Below are 19,222 nucleotides of genomic sequence, written 5' to 3'. Positions count from 1 at the left end.
CACTGCAAGTGCGCTTCAGAGCGCAGCTGAAAAGCTCCGTTCTGAAAATTCGGTGACTGCAGAATTCCTGCAGATTTCGTGCGATCTGGATGCTGCCTCTCCCTATAGACAGAATGGAGACCACATGCAGAGCGCACGAAAGAAGTGACATGTTGCTTTTTAGAACGCAGCGATTTGCCAGCATGCAAATCGCTGCGATCTAAAACGCAACGTGGGCATGGATTATGCACAATCTTCATAGATTGTGCAGGGGACGCAGGATGCATGCAGTTACGCTGCAGTGCAATACGCAGCGTAACTGCATGCAAATACGCAACGTGGGCACATAGCCTTACGATGATGACCAGAAGCGGGGAGGTAGATTCTCCCTTAAAGACCGAAGTAAGTGTCACACCCTCCATCCAGAGCGCATCACAAACACGGGTTCTATCTGGAGAAGTAGAGCGGAGCCTCGTCAGCTTGGCGTTTGCTACCCGCTACACGTGTCATTAGGTATTTTCATCCTCAATATATTCCTTAAGATTTCTTTACTTTTCTTTTCAATGTGTAAACTGTCCCAACATATGTCAGAAACATCTGAATATAAATTCTAAAAATATTTTAAAAAGGAAAAAAAGATAAAGCAAACTTACCTAATTTTTGCCATATCCACAAGTACCTTGTTTGTAGCCAATACAGCAGGTGGGATATCCTTTTCACTGGCAATTTTTTGTCTAGCTGCTACCAGTTTGCCATACAGTGTAGTCTGCAAGGGGAAGAAAAAAAAATTGTATTTATTTTTTTATAGTTTAACGAGTCATTCAGATTTAACATGTATGCAAAAAATGGTCTGCTGTTGATCAGTGTTTCAGTTCAGATTTTTATCACTGGTCAGTGTGTCAGTTTTCACCATAAGTGTTTCAATAGTGATTTTCTCGTTTAAAAAAAAAATAAAAAAAAAAATTAAGAATTGCAATTCTTCTCTTACCCATTATGGATGGCAACTTGTGCTACCAATGATTTCTCACAGACACAATAGACGTGGGACATATCTCTTATTTTTTGTGGACCATTTGGTACATAAAAAAACAGACATGAATACCTCTACAAATTATAATGGGTGTGTGTTCTATCGGTGAAAAACAAGGATATAACAAGTACGTAAATTATGGACACCTCAATGAGACCTTACAGTTACTTCTTAAACACTTTATAAAATAGCAATTCTGATCTAGAAGATTCATATCACTATCACTGCAGCAAACTAAACACTGGCACAGACCAGAAAAATTTGAACAACAAGGTACATGAGAGGTATGTGACATTTGGTTATATTATAAATTCATACAAAGCTTATAATGGGTTTTGTTTGTTAAAGGGAAGGGGTTGTTAAAAAATAAAATTAAAAAAAAAAAAAAATATATATATATATATATATATATATATATATATATGTATATATATATGTATGTATATATATATATATATGTATATATATATATATATGTATATATATATATATATATATATATATATATATATATATATATATATATATATATATATATATATATATATATATATATATATATATATATATATATATATATATATATATACCACGCTGTGCTGTATTCCGTGCTCCTCGTATACCGCCCTCCCCTGTATACTGTGCTCTGCTGTATTCTGTGCGCTGCTGTATACCGCGCTCTACATTATTCAGTGCTCCTCCGTATACTGCACTCCGCTGTATTCCGTAGGAGCGGCAGCCCGAGGTGAGCACACGAGAGTGGGGGGAGGAGGCGGAGGCGGCAGCAGCAGGAGGGGCGACAGCAGCAGGAGGGAGAGGGGCAACGGTGGGGAGAAGAGAGAGCGCAGGCCGGGGGGAGGGGCGGTGGCAGGGGAGCAGCAGAGGAGGTGGCGGGGGATGGGTGGTGGTGCGGAGAGTGGCGGAAGGGTGAGGGGGAGTGTAGTGGCGGTGGACCGGAGCCAGTACTCGCATATGTCGAGCAGGTGACAGGGGAGAAATGCAGCACACAGCATACACTGTGAGCTCCACAAAGACAGTGCTGATCTCCTCCCTCTGCTGTGATCTGGACAGCCCAAGGGGCTTATCCATTTCACAGCAGAAGCTGTCTCTGTGTTACGTATAGGGGTCGGAGCCCGACAACGGTCTTCTAAGTCCAGGGCGCTGCCGTATTTGAGGTAACTATCGTTACTCACAGCAAATCCAAGATGGCAGCACCCAGTGTTTCAGTAAAACTAGAATTAAATAAAAACTAAATATAAAGTGAATTTATTTTTGTATTAAAAATACTTTATTTCATAATCACTATTATTAATACAAAAATAAACGCGACACTTTACCTTTAAGAGACTTAAATGATCAAGTATATTTAACTTCTGAAATACTGCAAATAAGTTATGAAGAAATGCAATATTAATCATATTGTTGAACTGTTCACATAGGGATGTATACAATGTCAACCATTCATTAATCATATTGTAGAACTGTTCACATAGGGATGTAGCAATGTCAACCAGCCTCTTCATGCTATGCAGACAGCTTAGAGTGCTTTTGCTATTTATGCAACTATTTATGTAGGGTGGCTGCTCCTCAGCTTAGTACTGGCAAAAGGATGCACTACGCAAAACACATATGAACATTCGATTTACAATTGTCAAACCTATACAACTAGATCTAGCTTTTTGCTCAATGTCTGCAGTAAATAATATCTGTTATGATCCTTCAGCTAATTAAGCTCACAAAAGCAAGTCATCTAGCCTAGGGTTTCTAGAGTACACTAATCACATTTTCTTTTAAAAAGAGTGTCCGGGACTGAAGCCTTGAAGTGCCGTCCCTTCTGCTGACAAACCATGTGATGCTTTCTAATAACAAGCCGCGCTTGTCAGGGATGGCGCTAAGAAAAGCATCAGCAGGATGAAGGCAGAGAGGAGAGTGAGGTCTGATCGGAGCATGCGTGCTCAGACTGCTGTCACTCACTGAGAGGTAGCCCCGCCCCCACCAATGATCAGCACTCTTCAGTGCATCCGATTCTGGTCCCCAGATCGGGAGAAGCAATAACTGCATCACAACAGAGTAATAAAGCAACCACACAGACATAGGCTTACAGGAGCAGGGCAGGTAACAAAAATATATTAGGAAATTATTATTAGGAAGAGTTAGGTCAGAAGGGGTTAAATTAGTAGTGGAAAACTTCTAAGTACATGTTTTCTCAGCTGGAAGGCAACCCTATCTTTCAGCTACTTGATGATGGTAAGTTACCCTCATTTGTTTCCTTCCAGGCTTGAAACCCATCCAGAAGATTCTTGTGGTTTGAGTACTTACAGTTGTAATCATTTCTATAATCTCAAAACTTCCCAACTTTTTTGAGAAATAGTTTTTACAGGATTCTCCATCTGGTCATGTTATAGTTCTGATTTATAACGGTTTGACATGGGAGGGAAACAAGCGCAAGTTAAGATTTCAATGGGTCTGAGAACCGGAACAAGAATTGGGACTAGTCTTGACTCCGAATTGGAAAAAGGGTTTCTTAAATCATCTCAAATCCCCACTACAGTGGATTGGTATAATGAGATGTTTAACATTTGAAGGATGGGGAAATTCTCTGTTAAAAATGCTGGCATCTCAGACAAATTCAGGAGACCATGGAGTATTTGGATTCTGTTTCAGGAATCTTAAAATTCCCAGACTGTTCTAATGGCTTATGGGTTTGGACCTGGATGGGTGCTGTGGGTTTGGTGATGGAACCTGTATCAAGGAAATGGATCTTTCCTCCTCCCACTTTCTTCCATCTCATTCCTTACAACCCCTTTCCTATTTGTATCTTTTTTTTTTTTCTCCCTTAAGGAGCCACCCTCTGGAAGTTTCCTTCTCTTTTCTTCTCATTTGAAATGAAATATGCTGTTTTAATATCTGGTTTTTCACGTATTTGGATATAGATGTATATATGATTGACTACAAAGGTATTAAAGTACTATTGGTTGATGGTCCTGTACGACTGATCTAGAGTGGTTATTAATATTTATTTATAAAGCACCATTGATTTCATGGTGTTGTAAATGAGAAGGGGTTACGTACAAAAGCTGACATTATAGAGATGATCCTGTTTAGATTTTATGTTAACCTTTGACAATGCCAATTTTATAAGAGCCTTACCACACACTCTGACTGTTGCGTATGGTAAGCATATAAGTCATATTTATAATTTTTTTTGTTTTATTTTCTGTAGGATATATAATGAATATATTTAGCTTATGTGGTATAGGGTTAATTTCAAAGCATTTTATGCATGTTAGTTAACGGTTTGTTGTTTCTATGACTGTGATTGGTTCTTGTCCATTTAAATGTGATTTGATGTTACTTATTTGTTTCATGCTGCATCTAAGCAGTTTTGTCAGAAATGCATATTCCTATGGGTCTCTTAACTTTTAATGGATTTTCAATAAAATCAACTTATTTTTAATTATCAGTGGATGGAAGTGCTGGATTGTCTTCTTTTTTTACTTTGTCTTCAACAAAGGAAGCAGATCATTTAAAGATCAAGGGCAGATAGTGGACTGTGGAATCACAGACAACAAGAAGAAGACCCAGTGCACCGAAACATAATTAGCAAAAAAATCTTCAAATGAGTATTACAGCACCATAAGGCTATGTGCGCACGTTGCGTACAAGCCCTGCAGAAATTTCTGCAGCGATCTGAAGAGCACATGTGCGCTTTAGATCGCTGCAGAAATGTCCGTAGTGAGCGCCGATTCCATGCGCTCTGCCTGCAGCTCCTGCCATAGACAGAGCAGGAGCTGCCGGCAAAGCGCAGGAAAGAAGTGACATGTCACTTCTTTTTGCGCAGCGCTTCGGCAGTAGCCGAAGCGCTGCGCTCTTAAACGCCACGTGCACACGGCCCCTGCACAGTCTCCATAGACTGTGCAGGGGACGCAGGACGCATGCAGTTACGCTGCGCTACAAAGCGCAGCGTAACTGCATGTTTTTACGTGACGTGCGCACATAGCCTTACAGCCATGTCTTTACTTTACATTACAAAATCGTGCGGACAGGTTCTCTTTAAAAATAATTTACTGAGTTTTGAATTTTTCCTAGATTGACTAAATGTAAAAACTGGAACATAAGGTTTATTATATAAACGTAAATAAACAATGCAAATAAATAATTTCATTGCACAAAAAAAGGATAAAATAACAAGGAGAAGAAAAATAAAAGTAAGAAAGAAAGATGTAAAAGGGGGTGAAAAAAAGAAGGATGTGAAGGAAATTGAAAAGGATGTGGCAGATGCATCAATGTCACATGATAGGCTAGCAATGGGCAGGTGTGAATATGCATGGGCTTGTATTTGGTTACAATAACCGTAGCATTTCAATGGGTCATAAAACTTTCTATGGCTATGTTCACATGTTGCGTTTTTGCTGAGTTTTTTGCCGCATTTTGTCATGAGTTTTATGCAAAATAAAAGCTACTTTTTACAGTAGCATGCTTTTTTTCTGGACGGAAATGGAACACTGCTGAGTTTTTGCAGGAAGTAGCATGTCAATTCTTTTAGCGTTGTTGCAGCAAAAATCTGCTTTTTGGAAGCAGCTTTTCTTTACTGCAGAGAGAGCAGGTTTTCGCTGCAGAAAAAAAAGCAGCAAATAACACAACATGTGAACACAGCCTAGGGGATTAAGACACTCGAGTTAGGCATGTGTGCATATCAGGTATGATCTGTTTCTTTAGCTGCTAGGAAACATGAAAAAAAACAGGAGGCCATGTTGGGATGTCGCAAGCTTTCTCATAGATCTCTATTGAAGAAGGAGGAAGGCCTGAAACACATGGAACTGAGCTCCTGCAAATATGTCCTCTATTATCCTGTGGATTCAGTATGAGTGATCATTACAAGGCGTTGTGCTGTTTTCCCCCCGATCTCACCTAACCGAATGCCTAAATCATCTGATGATTATGAAACTATCAATTTAGTATCTTCTGATTACCTGTAGGGAGCGATAAATACCTGGGTAACAACCATGGAGTCAGAGCCAGAGAGACAAATGTTTACAAGCCAGGACAAAGCACAGGAGGTATGTGCATTAACCATCTTAATACCAAGTGCTTCTAGTACGCAAAAACACACTGAAAGATGTTTTGTCGGCAAACACTGCCAATAATAAGACATTTGATAATCTATTGAGGGAGGAATGAAATATGGCATTGACGAAACCATAAACAGGGGACGAGAAGTGTAATGTACATGGGCAGGTCCACCACACAATGTTAGCAGCTAGTGACGAATATGATAACTCACCTGTAGCTCCATTTCTCTTGGTGACACAGCTGGTTCTGGTGGTTTGATTGTTTTGCGCGGTGAAAGGAGTTTAAAAACGCTGAAATAGATATATCAATACACAAAATGAAGACAGGTTATTTACCATTAAAAGCCACAATTTTCAAACATAAGGTTTCCTACTTTAAAGAGACAGAAGTGTACATAGTGTTGAGTACTTCTAATGTACATGATAAAGCTATGGCAGTGTAGAAGGAGACAACTGATGGCCTAACAATATAGTTCAGTAAAAAGATTCCAAGGACCCTGTTCCTATAGCTATGACTGTAGTTTACGGGGCTGTAGCATTGGGTTGCTCGAACTTTCGCCAACCTGCCAGCATTCCGTGAGACTCTTCTTATTAGTAGGCTAGGTTTCATCCTTGCAGAATAATGTTGTACCGGGGATGCTGATAGGTAGGAGGAAATTCACAAGGCTATTGTTGTGGCCGCTGGACCAAGGTACAATCTTTTTTTAAATTGTACCCAACAGTTTTTACTTTATCAAGTTATAGACAGATTATATCCCTCTAGCAGTGGTTACAGAGAGGCTTAGAAATCTGTGAGCAGATGAACAGTCTCCTATACTAAATAAAGCAGGCACTGCAGCCTTTTAAAAGTATAATCAGAAAATAAAAATTAAATTTGCCAACATCATATTTAAATAAAAAAGCCAACTTTAAAATATATTAAAAGGTAATGTAAATTTGACCTCCAACCAAGTAAATATTTCTCTGAGTAATACCTTGTTGAGGGGAGTTCTGAGGCTTTTGAAAGCTTCCCAGGTTCTTCATATGAAAACTTATCTTTCAATGAGATTTTCTGTAAATGTAAATAAACTGATGAAAATACTGTCACCAAGACTAATGTAAAAAATATGAAACAAAATAAACTAACCTGAATGGCAGCTTCAGGTTTCTTTGATCCAGCATCTGGCAGCAGCTGCCTAACCATTGGAGAACGTGGCTGCAAACTATAGAGAAAAACAGAAGGCAGGAATGCAATTACATCTCATCTAGTTTCCAGCTATTCTCCCTTTACGGTCCCTCCTTTTGCCCTATGTCTGGCTCTAAAAAGTATGGTGATATTTAGGTTGATCTTTAATAGTGGTGGGTGATTTGACTTCTAGGTTCTCATTGATCTATAAATAGACTAGACCAGGGGTTTAAAACGGGGCTGGGCATATGGGCCACAGAAAAAAAAAATAATTTGGGTGGCTGCATTCTTTGCAGGAAAAAGTAACATTTTTAGTGGTAACTATTTCTTTCTATACACCTTTGGATCACTGCTTTTGAACTTTTTTCACTTGTTTATTATAACAAACATGCATTTTTCTGCTTATGATAAAAAAATATAAATCATGCTTAATTTTGAATTTATATAAATATATATATATATATATATATATATATATATATATATGTATATATGTATGTATGTATATATATATATATATATATATATATATATATATATATATATATATATATATATATATATATATAATATATATATATATAATCCCCTTCTGGTGAGTTATATCATTTTACAATTGGCACCATCAGCGGTAATTTTGGCCAACATCTTGTAGTAATGTTCCCATCCTCATACTCATCTTGTAGTAGTGTCCTCTATCCTGTCCCCCATCCTGGTCCCCATCTTGTAGTAATGGCCCCATCCTGTTCTTCATTCTGTAGTAATGTGTCCATCGTTGTCCCCATACTGTTCTCTATTCTGTAGTAATGTGCCTAACCTTGTCACCTTGTAGTACCGTGTTCATTCTTGTCTCCTTGTAGTAATGTGCACCATCCTTGTCCTCATCCTGTAGTAATGTTCCCATCCTGGTAATCATCTTGTAGTAATGTCCCCTATCCTGTTCCCATCTTGTAGTAATGTGCTCATCCTGTAGAAATGGCCCCATCCTGATCCCCATCATGTAGTAATGTACCCATTCTGATCCCCATCCTGTAGTAATGTGCCCATCCTTGTCCCCATTCTGTAGTAATGTGTCCATCCTGGTCCCCATCCTGTAGTAAAGTACCCATCTTGGTCCCCATCTTGTAGTAATGTGCCCATCCTTGTAGCCATCCAGTAGTAATGTGCCCATCCTGTAGTAATGTACCCATCCTGGTCCTCATCCTGTAGTATTGTGCCCATCCTTGTACCCATCCTGTAGTAATGTGCACATCGTTATCCCCTTTTAGTAATGAGCCCATGCTGGTCCTCTTCTTGTACTAATGTCTCCTTTCCTGGTCCTCTTCCTGTAGCAATGCCCTATCCTGTAGAATTGTTTCCTTTTGTGACATTCTTCCCATACACACAAAAGAAAACAAAAACATTCTTCTCACCTATCCTGCATTCCCTCAGTGTCCTATTTTCTGCTTCTTGTGGCCCGAAGGCCCCTTGATGATCGTGGCCGGTGCAGAGGGCCGCTACAGTCAGTGCTTTATTTCAGATGAATGGTTTCCAGGTGCTGCTGATGTGTATGACGTCAGTTGCTGGCCTCTGATTGGCCGGCAGCTGCCATTGGACTAGCTGTGCACAGTGTCTCTGTGTAGCTCTCAGAAATCATTCATCTGAAATAAAGCACTGACTGCGGCGACCCCTGCACCAGCCGCAATCATCAAGGAGGCCACGGGCTTGCGGGCCACAAGAAGCAGCCTCAGGGGTTGCATGTGGCCCGCGTGTTTGACACCCCTAGACTAGACTATGGTTAGATAAATCCTTTAAGGTGTGTAGCCATCAATGAATAAGGCTGTGTGAATATGTTGCGTTTTTGATGCGTTTTTTAGTGCATATTTGTCATAAAACCTGAAAAGTTTCCTGTTGCCAGGAAAGTGAATGAGAATCCTGAAGTGTAGTGCACACATTGAGTATTTTCTTGGTGCAGATTTAAATCTGCAGCTTGTCAATTCTTGCAGTGTTTTTGGTAATGAATGGGAAAAAAAATCTGCATTAGAAAGGTGAGATAAAAAAAAGCATTAAAAAAAAAAGTGGCAAAAAAAGCATACCCTAAGGGTCAAAGCATATAAAAGTCATACTAATTGTGGTGATTACTACAATTCTGAGTTTTGGGTACGCGGCTAGCTATAAATAAAATAAATATTTTGGGTTTTTTTTCGATTACTTTTTCTATTTGTGCATGTTTAATACAATTCAATGAAGTGAATCATAACTTCTACATAGACAAAAAGGTATAAAATAATTTACACATGTTTTGGTCCAATCCGAGTTTAGGTTTACAACTGCTGATTAAAATACACCAGTATCAAAGCAAACTGGAGATATGGATGCATTAAAGCATTAGAGATACAAAGCCTCAATATCATGTAACTTTTATCATCCATCTTCTCCGCAGTGTTGGATAACCACACAGTAAGTATCCAAAGTGTGTGCAGGGTTGAGTTCCAAAATTACCTTGGCACAAATTTACGAGGACACAGCTCTTCACTTGGTGTCAACATAAGACTTGGGCATGATTGATTCTTGGCTTTACTCATCCAGTTTCTGCCCTAGAAAAACAACACAATTCATCATCCATAAAAAGTCACCAGCAAATGTTGCTAACACTTTTAGGCACTCATAGAATGAGGTCAATTTAGTAAATTGTATTTTTTGCTTGAAAATAATAAATTAAAATATAAGACATTTTATTAGTAAATAAAAATATTAGACATCTTGCATACAGCTGTGGCAAAAATTAGGAGACCACTGCAAAATTGTCAATTTTTCGGATTTTTCTCTTTATAGGTATATTTTTGAGTAAAATGTAAATTGTTATTTTATTCTATAAACTACTGATGACATGTCTCCAAATTTCCAAGAAATACATTTTGTATTTATTTTCGAAAAATGAGAAATGGTCAAAATAACGAAAAAAAAAAATGCATTGCTTTCAGACCTCAAATAATGCAAAGAAAATAAGTTCATAATCATTTAGAAACAACAATACTAATGTTTTAACTCAGGAAGAGTTCAGTAATCAATATTTTGTGGAATAATCATGATTTTTAATCTCAGCTTTCATGCGCCTTGACATGCTTTCCACCATGATTTCGGTGACCTTATGCCACTTGTGGGGCAGAAAGGTAAGCAGTTCTTCTTTGTTTGATGGATAGTGACAATCCATCTTCCTGTTCATTACATTCCAGAGGTTTTCAATGGGGTTCAGATCTGGAGACTGGGCTGGCCATGACAGGGTTTTAATGTGGTGGTCCTTCATCCACACATTGCTTAACCTAGCTGTGTGGCATGGCGCATTGTCCTGCTGGAAAAAACAGTTCTCAGAGTTGGGGAGCATTGCCTGAGCAGAAGGAAGCAACTGTTTTTCCATGATAACCTTGTATGCGGCTTGATTCATATGTTCTTTGCAAAGTTTAATCTGCCCAATTCCAGCTTTGCTGAAGCATCCCCAGATCATCACCGATGCTCCACCAAATTTTACAGTGGGTGCAAAACACTGTGCGTGTAGGCCTTTCCAGGTCTCCGGCTAACCATTAAACGACCAGGTGTTGGGCAAAGCTGAAAATTAGACTCATCAGAGAAGATTACCTTTCTCCAGTCCTCTATGGTCCAATCCTTATAGTCTCTGGCAAACTTCCGCCTGGCTCTCCTTTGCTTCTTATTGATGAAAGGCTTTTTTATAGCTTTACATGACTTGAGCCCTACCTCTAGGAGCCTGTTACGAGTAATTCCCAAAATGGGGATACTTGAGGGGGGGATTCTGCTATCTGGCACTTAAAAAAGGTTGTCCACTACTTAAATATTGATGACCTATCCCTAAGCTAGGTCATCAATGTCTGATCAAATGGAATCGGACACTCGGTACACCTGCCAATCAGAGGTCCATGTTGCCAGCAGGTGTTCATAAACGCAGAGTTCCACAGCTGCTCTATTTCCTGATAGTGACCATGGCCGGGTACTGCACATCCACCTCCTATTCAAATCAATAACAGCCATTTGTACAGTAACCAGCCGCGCCCACTATCAGAAGATTGAGCAGCTCCAGAGCTGAGCATTTCCAGCCACCTGCTGTATATGGATAGGTCATCAACGACCATCAATAGGTCATCAATGTATAAATAGTTGATAACTTCTAAAGGCTTTGTATATGGTCCGCAAGTTATTCTAGGAAAATCTGTGCTCCTAGAGTCAAAAATTGCTCCTTCCCTTTCGAGTTTTGCAGTCTGGCTAAGCAGATCTGAATAGCCACATGTGGGGTATTGCTACATTCAGCAAAAATTGTATGACAAATTTTAGTGCCATGTTCACCCATTTCCTTGTGTAAAAATTAAAAATCTGGCACTAAAACAAATGTGACATGGCGTCTGCAATCTATTCCAGCTAAAATGGCGCTATAAAATTCAAATGGATTGCCTTCCCCTCCGAGACTTGCTGTTCACCCACAAAGTAGTTTTCAACCACATATGGGTTATTGGGGCACTGAGGAGAAATTGCACAAAAAAATTGTACATCCATTCTCTCCAGTTACCCTTATGAAAATTAAAAAATTGAACAGGTTTGTGGGGAAATTTTATTTTTTTTCATTTTCACAGCTCAATGTTATATAATTCTGTGAAACACCTACTGCTGTAAGGTGCTTACCACACATCTAAATACATTTCTTGAGAGGTGTAGTTTCCAAAATGGGATCACTTGTGGGGGGGGTTTCCACTGTTTAGGCACATCAGGGACTTGGCAAACACGACATAATCTACCGTTATCTATTCCAGCCAATTTTGTGCTCCAAAGGTCAAATGGTGCTCGCTCACTTCCGGGCTCCTAAACAGTAGTTATACACCACATATGGGGTATCGGTATAGTCAGGAGAAATTATACAACAAATTATTACCCTTGACAAAATGAAAAATTGGGGATAAAGCTACATTTTTGTTGGAAAAGGTAAAATCTAAATTTGTTTCCGTACACATTGCTTTAACTCCTGTGAAGCACCTAAAGGGTCCCTAAAACAAATTAGGTTCTGTAAATTTTGTTGGAACAATGCGAAATTTTTTAACCCTTCTAACTTCCTAACAAAAAAAATGTTTAAAAAATCATGCTGATGTAAAATACACATCATAAATATTATTTATTAACAATTTTGTGTAGTATAACAACAGTATAATGTTTAAGGACATAAAAATTAAAAGTTTGAAATTTGCGCTATTTTTACATTTTGTCAAATTTTCAATACTTTGATAAATAAACAAAAATCATATTGCCCACAATTTACCGCTAACATGAAGTTCAACATGTCAAGAAAAGACAGTCTCAGAATCACTGGAATAAATTGATGCATTCCAGATTTATTAACGTATAAATATGACACGGGTCAGAAGTGAAAAAATTGGCCTGGTTAGGAAGCTGAAAGCAGGCTCGGGGGGTGTAGGGTTTAATTTAATGAGAGGTGCGTACTCAAAGATGTTTTTGCAAGTGTATGTGTTTCAGAGGTAAATGTGGAGGGGTTATCGCATACTGCTATAAAGCACTGCTGAGCAAGACCCCCCTCGTCCCACACAATAAATGTATAGCAATTTTTATGTTTATTTCATCTATGTAGATAATTACCTTAAAACAAGCTTACATGTTAGGTTTTCTTTTAGGAGGATTTTATTGTTCATTAAGGGGTATTCTCACTATAGATATTTATGGTATGACCACTTGATGTGAGTCCCCTCATGCCTCTGCATGTATTAGAGAAATCTAATGGATGGGAATACTGTTAATACACTTTTTCTAATGCTGGGGCCACACGGGGATTACTGCGATCCCCTCGCATGACACTCGGCTAACGCTGGCAGTATAGCAGAGCCGAGTGTGCCTGTGACTGAGGTCTGATCGTGCGTGCAGAGCCGGTGTACCGCGAGTGCAGTGCGATTTTTCTCTCACACCATAGACTTGAATGGGTGCGAGAGAAACAAGGATTGCATTACAATGGTAGCATGCTGCAATTGTTTTCTCGGTCCAATTAGGGCTGAGAAAATAATCACTCATGGGTACTGGCACATAGGCTAATATTGGTCTGAGTGGAATGTGTTTTTTATCGCACTCCACTCGCACCGATTTTAATGCCGTGTGGCCTAGCCCTTATACTGATTTTAATAAGGAGCAAACATTACAATCAAAAGAAGCGATAAAACTAGTTAACCATGGAGGCAGAGACAAAGCAATAACCACACATTACCTTAGCTGTAAGGGCGCATGCAGTTGCAAATTTGGTTCGACCTGATAACTCTTGGAGGAATCCTTCATTGAGCAGCTGCTTTGCCAGAGCCTTCCAAAAAGCTTCGGATTTATCCCTTCCCATACCAAATAGATGATGGCACCGATATTTGTCTGGCAATCTTTGTGACGTCTACAATATAATTACAAGTGACAAGTAAAACTTAATTTTTCTCTTTGATTTTTAATAAAGTGATGACTGTGTTTGACAAGTTTTTTGTTTTGTTTTTTTTCTTACAAAAGTCATTTTTTTAACACATACTTAAACAATTAGATCAATCAGCCATTGATTTTAGAAGTATTTGAATATACAATTTTATAAGACTTACAAAACCATGGCAAACCTTAGGGTCTTTACATATTCTGTTATTGATTTCTGGATTTGCCCATTGATGGGTACTATAAGTGGATATGCCAGGAGCTTTTCAATCAAAATAAAATAAGATAAAAAGTACACTGGAAAATGCAGTGTGTGAAAGCAGCCTAAGCCAATAGAGCAAATATTTTCTAGAAGCATAGATACTGGACATGACATATCTTATGTAGACCAAAAATATGTTATTTTTTTTCTTTTCTCATGGGTGTGAACATAAAAAAAAAATAGGCATTATATGGATCAGGATCCAGATAAATGGGCTATTTAGGTCAAACAAGATATGGTGATATAAATAACCAGATCTCTCACAGCGGAATTATCAAATTTATCAAATAACCTGAAAGGTGGACTATACATATCAAACAGGAAGGTGAATGATACTAAATGAACCAAGCCTAGCGCAGCATGGAGCAAAAATGCAGTGAGCCATGCTTGGTAAAGATGGAAATATCAAGCACCGAGTAATTACCTAATGATAGCGGCAGGAGGGGGGGGGACCCCCTACAGCTGTTTTGCTACAGGCGCTTTTTCCAGGGGCAATGACACTTTCCAGGGGAAGTGACGCTACAGTGGCTTTTTCCAGGGCCAGTGTGACCGCCGCTACCATTAGGTAATTACTCGGTGCTTGATATTTCCATCTTTACCAAGCATGGCTCACTGCATTTTTGCTCCATGCTGCACTAGGCTTGGTTCATTTAGTATCATTCACCTTCCTGTTTGATATGTATAGTCCACCTTTCAGGTAATTTAATAATCTCGCTGTGAGAGATCTGGTTATTTATATCACCATATCTTATTTGACCTATATAGCCCATTTACCAGGTCACTTAATGTAGCTTAATTCCCTGACCTTCTGGTTGGTAGCACTTGCCCTTCATTCCTATAAACATATGAGAAATGGAAGGAGAAAAATTGACCATTTCCATTTAACTGGCCCTTTTCTTATATTCTATTTTGATGGTTCCATTGGATTATTGATAGCTCGTGGTCTAAGCAGTGGCCGCGCTGATTGGAGGGGGGGCTCACACTCTGGTTTCTTGTTTACCTGGTGCAGGTTTTTATATTTCCCTGAGTCTTTGTCTTGTATGTTGGATTTTTAAAATAGTTTTTTGAATCCATAAAATAAACATTTTCTATTTACTCAATTAGTTTTGGTTTCTGTTCTTCCTTTCCTCCCCATTTAATTGCTAACTGAGGAATAATACCATTTCGTGGTCTAATAAATGCTATATCTTTACTTATGCTAATGGCCATAATTCCTGCTGGATAATTTCTATAGAGATTATACATTGACAGTGAGATGTCAATCAGAGGAGGGAGCATGCCAGAGTGCGGTGTGTCACTGTAGTCCCAGGATTAAGAATTCCTGCTGGTTAAATAAACAAGACGTTGACAAAACAGGCATCCCTGAATTCTATGTTTTAACCCTTAAACATGCTGGCTTGAGATTACATAGCAAAAACCTGCTGACATATTCCCTTTCATTGAAACAAAACATCACCAAAAAAACCTCAATTTTTATTTTAAATTTTTTCTACGAAAACTATATATTATGATTTCTATAGACATGAAGTCTAAATAAATGATATGTCATAGATTAGTATGAGAAGGGTTCCTACTGTTAAGATTCCAGCTTTCAGTGAATAGGCACATTCCTATTTTGACCCAAAGCAAATCTGTAAAAGATCCAGTCCTACCCATAGTGGGAGATACAATTTTATTTAGTCTATTCCCATGTAAGCATCAACAGCACAGGAATGATAAAGTGGCATCATGTACACCCAAACATGTCTTTTACATGACCGTCTGCTGTGGTCACGTGACACTGTTTTTGCACGGAGACTGAAGGAATGGCACTAATCCAGGAGAAAAATATAGAGCTTTTATTAATTTATTCCGCAACCCCCAACACTGGGGTAATTAATAACAAGTTGTCCAATAATGGACAACCCATTAACATATTTTTACTAGTTGGCAGAGGAAACTTACAAGAAATTAAAGGGTTTCTTAAAGATTGGAATGAAAATGACTGTCCTCACATATTTCAAGCTGCAACATGTCCTAAACATTATCAGGATGGATTGCAGCCAGAAGAAACACCAGCAGCATCATGAGCAAGCATAACGGATGTTGGCTGATTAAGTAGGTAGCGGGACTGATCTATTAAGAAAACAAAGCTTGTTCGCCTCAGTCAAAGTACCCTGCTGTAAAGCTCTCAGAATAACTAAGCAAAACGGTTTCGCAAAGCAGCACAGGGTAGGACTGAAGCAAGAGGAAAAAAAAGCCCATTCTGCTCAATTGACCAATGGAGAGTATTTTTTTCTCTACTTCTTATGCTCAGTCTGTCTTGGAGCAGAGCTGATCACTTGTACTTTTTCATGATACTCAGTATTACCAATGGAGACATGTCTCGAGCAGTTTCTTCAGGTCTCAAACTCAACTGACATTTGCTCACAAAAGGTTACTGCTTGAAAAATATGACGTCAGCCATTTTTATCAAATTCTCAGAGAACCCCATTAGCTACATTGTATACAAGGAAATGTATAATGAGCTTCATTCTTCGGAAACACATTTTGCTCATTGGTATGAATTATTTTCAAAAAAAGCATTCTGTGTAGGTGGATAAGGAAACAATACGCATTTGTAAAAACTATTTAAAGCAGCTCTTGCAAATCAGTGAAGCGTGTTTTCAGTGATATAAACTACCCTCCATAGTTGCCTTAATAATGGCATGGAACATTCAGAGAATACAGGCTGCCCTAGTTTTGTTCAACATGCTTGTAAGAGGCGTGACCCAGACACTGGGGTTGTCAAAGCTTCCCAAATATTACAGTTTGTTTCTGACAATAGCATACTTATTTACTGCTAACGTGCTGGGCTGAAACAATGACAAGTGCAGGAGCAGCCTAGAAATAATTAACTATTAGTGTTACCCACCGCCACAGCAAGCATGCAATTGACATAAGCTGAGCATTATTTTAGTTTATTAAAAGAAACATTGAGTAATAATTAAGTGAAACTGAAAACGTAACATTATGAGCCTCGTGAATGATTGTTGACAGTCCTAATACTGACTCAATTCTGTAACATCTCATTAAATGTGGGCAAACCTCTCATTTCTTTGTTGTTTTTACTTTATTTTTTTTACATTTGAGGTTTCCTTTCTGGAGAGTTGTTAATCTTTCATGGTAACAGAGGTGGTATAAAATTTCATCAAATGCAACTTCCTAATTCGAAAGTTCCCAGGAGAACTTTTCCTACAGCAGACTGACTAGTTTTCATATAATAAGACGAAACCTGATCCCCTCCTGTGGTCTGTTTCAGGAATACGTGAAAGCCCATCTGCACCTAGTTATCCAAGGGACAAAACAAACAGGGACAGGAAAACAAGTATAATTTTATCAACTATACAAAGAAAAGATTCAGTAAAACTTGTACTTTATTCATTTACTTCCCTGCTTATCCAGGGATTTTCAGTCAATAGGGTGGTCCTAATTAATGATCAATAACCTTCCTTGTATACAAAGATAGCTGTCAATCTCTGAAAGAACTGCCCCTTTCCCTAAGAAATCCAGTATGAGTCAGGACGTCAACGGATAAAATACAAGTTATATTGAATCTTCTCCCACAACCCTTTATATTATTCTGCTCAGCTTCTCCTGCTCTATAATATACTGAACATAGACTACACAGCATTTCCAAGCTGAACGTTTTATACAACTATGCATAAGTTACCACTGTATAAAAGTCCACTTTCTATATACGTGAATATGTAGAAAAAACAAAAAGCCAGCACTAAATGTGCACTTCAGCACTAAAAATTCCAAACTGTACTTATTATAAAAAAAAAAAAAAAAAAAATTTTTATTATTTTTTGCCAAAAATCTCAAAATTCTTATAATAAGTACAGTTTGAAATTTTTAGTGCTGAAGTGCACATTTAGTGCTGGCTTTTTTTTTTTTTTCTTCATTGAATGGATCGGTGGCTGACCCCCACCTTGCTATGCACCCTAATTTGGGATGTATTCCACCTGTCTAGATTTTGGCGGTTGGTGACTGTTCACATTCAGTCATCAGGCCTTGTCCACAGGCTATTTACTTCATGCAGCATTTGCTTGGACCTGTCCCGCCCACAGCCATGACTCAGTCATGGGTACGGGATTGAAATAGACCAGGTGAGTGCTGCTAAGAGCAGTTCTACTATTCATATGTGAGGCCGTATGGCACATTTTATAAAAATATTTTAGTGTAGGACTGCCCCAAATAAGATTTGCCGTGACGTGGAGGGGTAAGCTCAAGAAATTGCAATTTTTTGCCAAAAATCTCAACATTTTTATAATAAGTACAGTTTGGAATTTTTAGTGCTGAAGTGCACATTTAGTGCTGGCTTTTTGTTTTTTATACGTGTATATGTGTATAAGTACACTGGTGTAAAAAAGTGTTTGCCCCTTCCAGATTTCTTATTCTTTTACATGTTTGTCACACTTAAATGTTTCAGATCCCCAAACAAATTTCAATATTAGACAAATATAATACAAGTAAACACAAAATGCAGTTTCTAAATGAAGTTCTTTATTATTAAGGGAAAAAGAAATCCAAACCTACAGACTCTGTATGAAAAAGTGATTGCTCCCCCCCTTCTTAAAAGATAATTTAACTGTGGCTTATCACATCTTTGGCAAGCGGATTTCAATTTCCCTAGCCACACCCAGGCCTGATTACTGCCACACCTGTTCTCAATCAATAAATCACTTAAATAGGACCTGCCTGACAAAGTGAAGTAGACAAAAAGATCCTCAAAAGCTAGACATCATGCTGCAATCCAAAGAAATTCAGGAACAAATGAGAAACACAGTAATTGACATCTATCAATCTGGAAAAGGTTAAAAAGCTACATTTCTAAAGCTTTGGGATTCCAGCAAACCATACTGAGAGCCATTATCCATGAATGGCAAAAAAACATGAACTGTGGCCATCCGATCAAAATTACCACAAGAGGGCAGCGATTACTCAAAGAGGTCACAAAATACTCCACAGCAACATCCCCCTTGTGTAGCCTCCACTGTCTCAAATGTCCATAAAAATCTGCTTTCAAAATTTGCCTTGCTTTTCAGTAATTAAAGAGGTTTTTCAACAGACTGAGCATGTTTAATTCCACACATTATAGAATAGTGACGACAGAGGTGAATAAAATGTAGTTTTTTTTCATTTCTCATCTCTTTTACGGCGTTATTAGGTTGTAAAGTTTAGGTTATAATTTAATTTAATCCCAAGAGGGCATTATCAGATATTTTTTTCTAGGGGCATGTACTCTG

The 19,222-nt window shown here is 38.4% G+C and overlaps 1 protein-coding gene across 2 annotated transcripts in view; it reads right to left on the bottom strand.

The window, feature by feature from the left end:
- WRN (WRN RecQ like helicase) overlaps positions 1–19,222 on the bottom strand; it is a 345,122-nt gene that overhangs the window by 38,395 nt on the left and 287,505 nt on the right. For both annotated transcript variants that reach the window (XM_075352466.1, XM_075352467.1), the window contains 6 exons: positions 13,494–13,664; positions 9,728–9,822; positions 7,208–7,283; positions 7,056–7,132; positions 6,294–6,372; positions 633–745 (listed from right to left, as the gene is read on the bottom strand). In XM_075352466.1, the coding sequence (XP_075208581.1) occupies positions 633–745; positions 6,294–6,372; positions 7,056–7,132; positions 7,208–7,283; positions 9,728–9,822; positions 13,494–13,664 (611 nt within the window). The remainder of the gene's footprint in view (positions 1–632; positions 746–6,293; positions 6,373–7,055; positions 7,133–7,207; positions 7,284–9,727; positions 9,823–13,493; positions 13,665–19,222) is intronic.

Source organism: Anomaloglossus baeobatrachus, chromosome 1, assembly GCF_048569485.1.
Source record: "Anomaloglossus baeobatrachus isolate aAnoBae1 chromosome 1, aAnoBae1.hap1, whole genome shotgun sequence".
NCBI lineage: Eukaryota > Metazoa > Chordata > Amphibia > Anura > Aromobatidae > Anomaloglossus > Anomaloglossus baeobatrachus.
The sequence above is the reverse complement of the archived record's forward strand: the minus strand, read 5'-3'. Positions and strand labels throughout refer to the sequence as shown.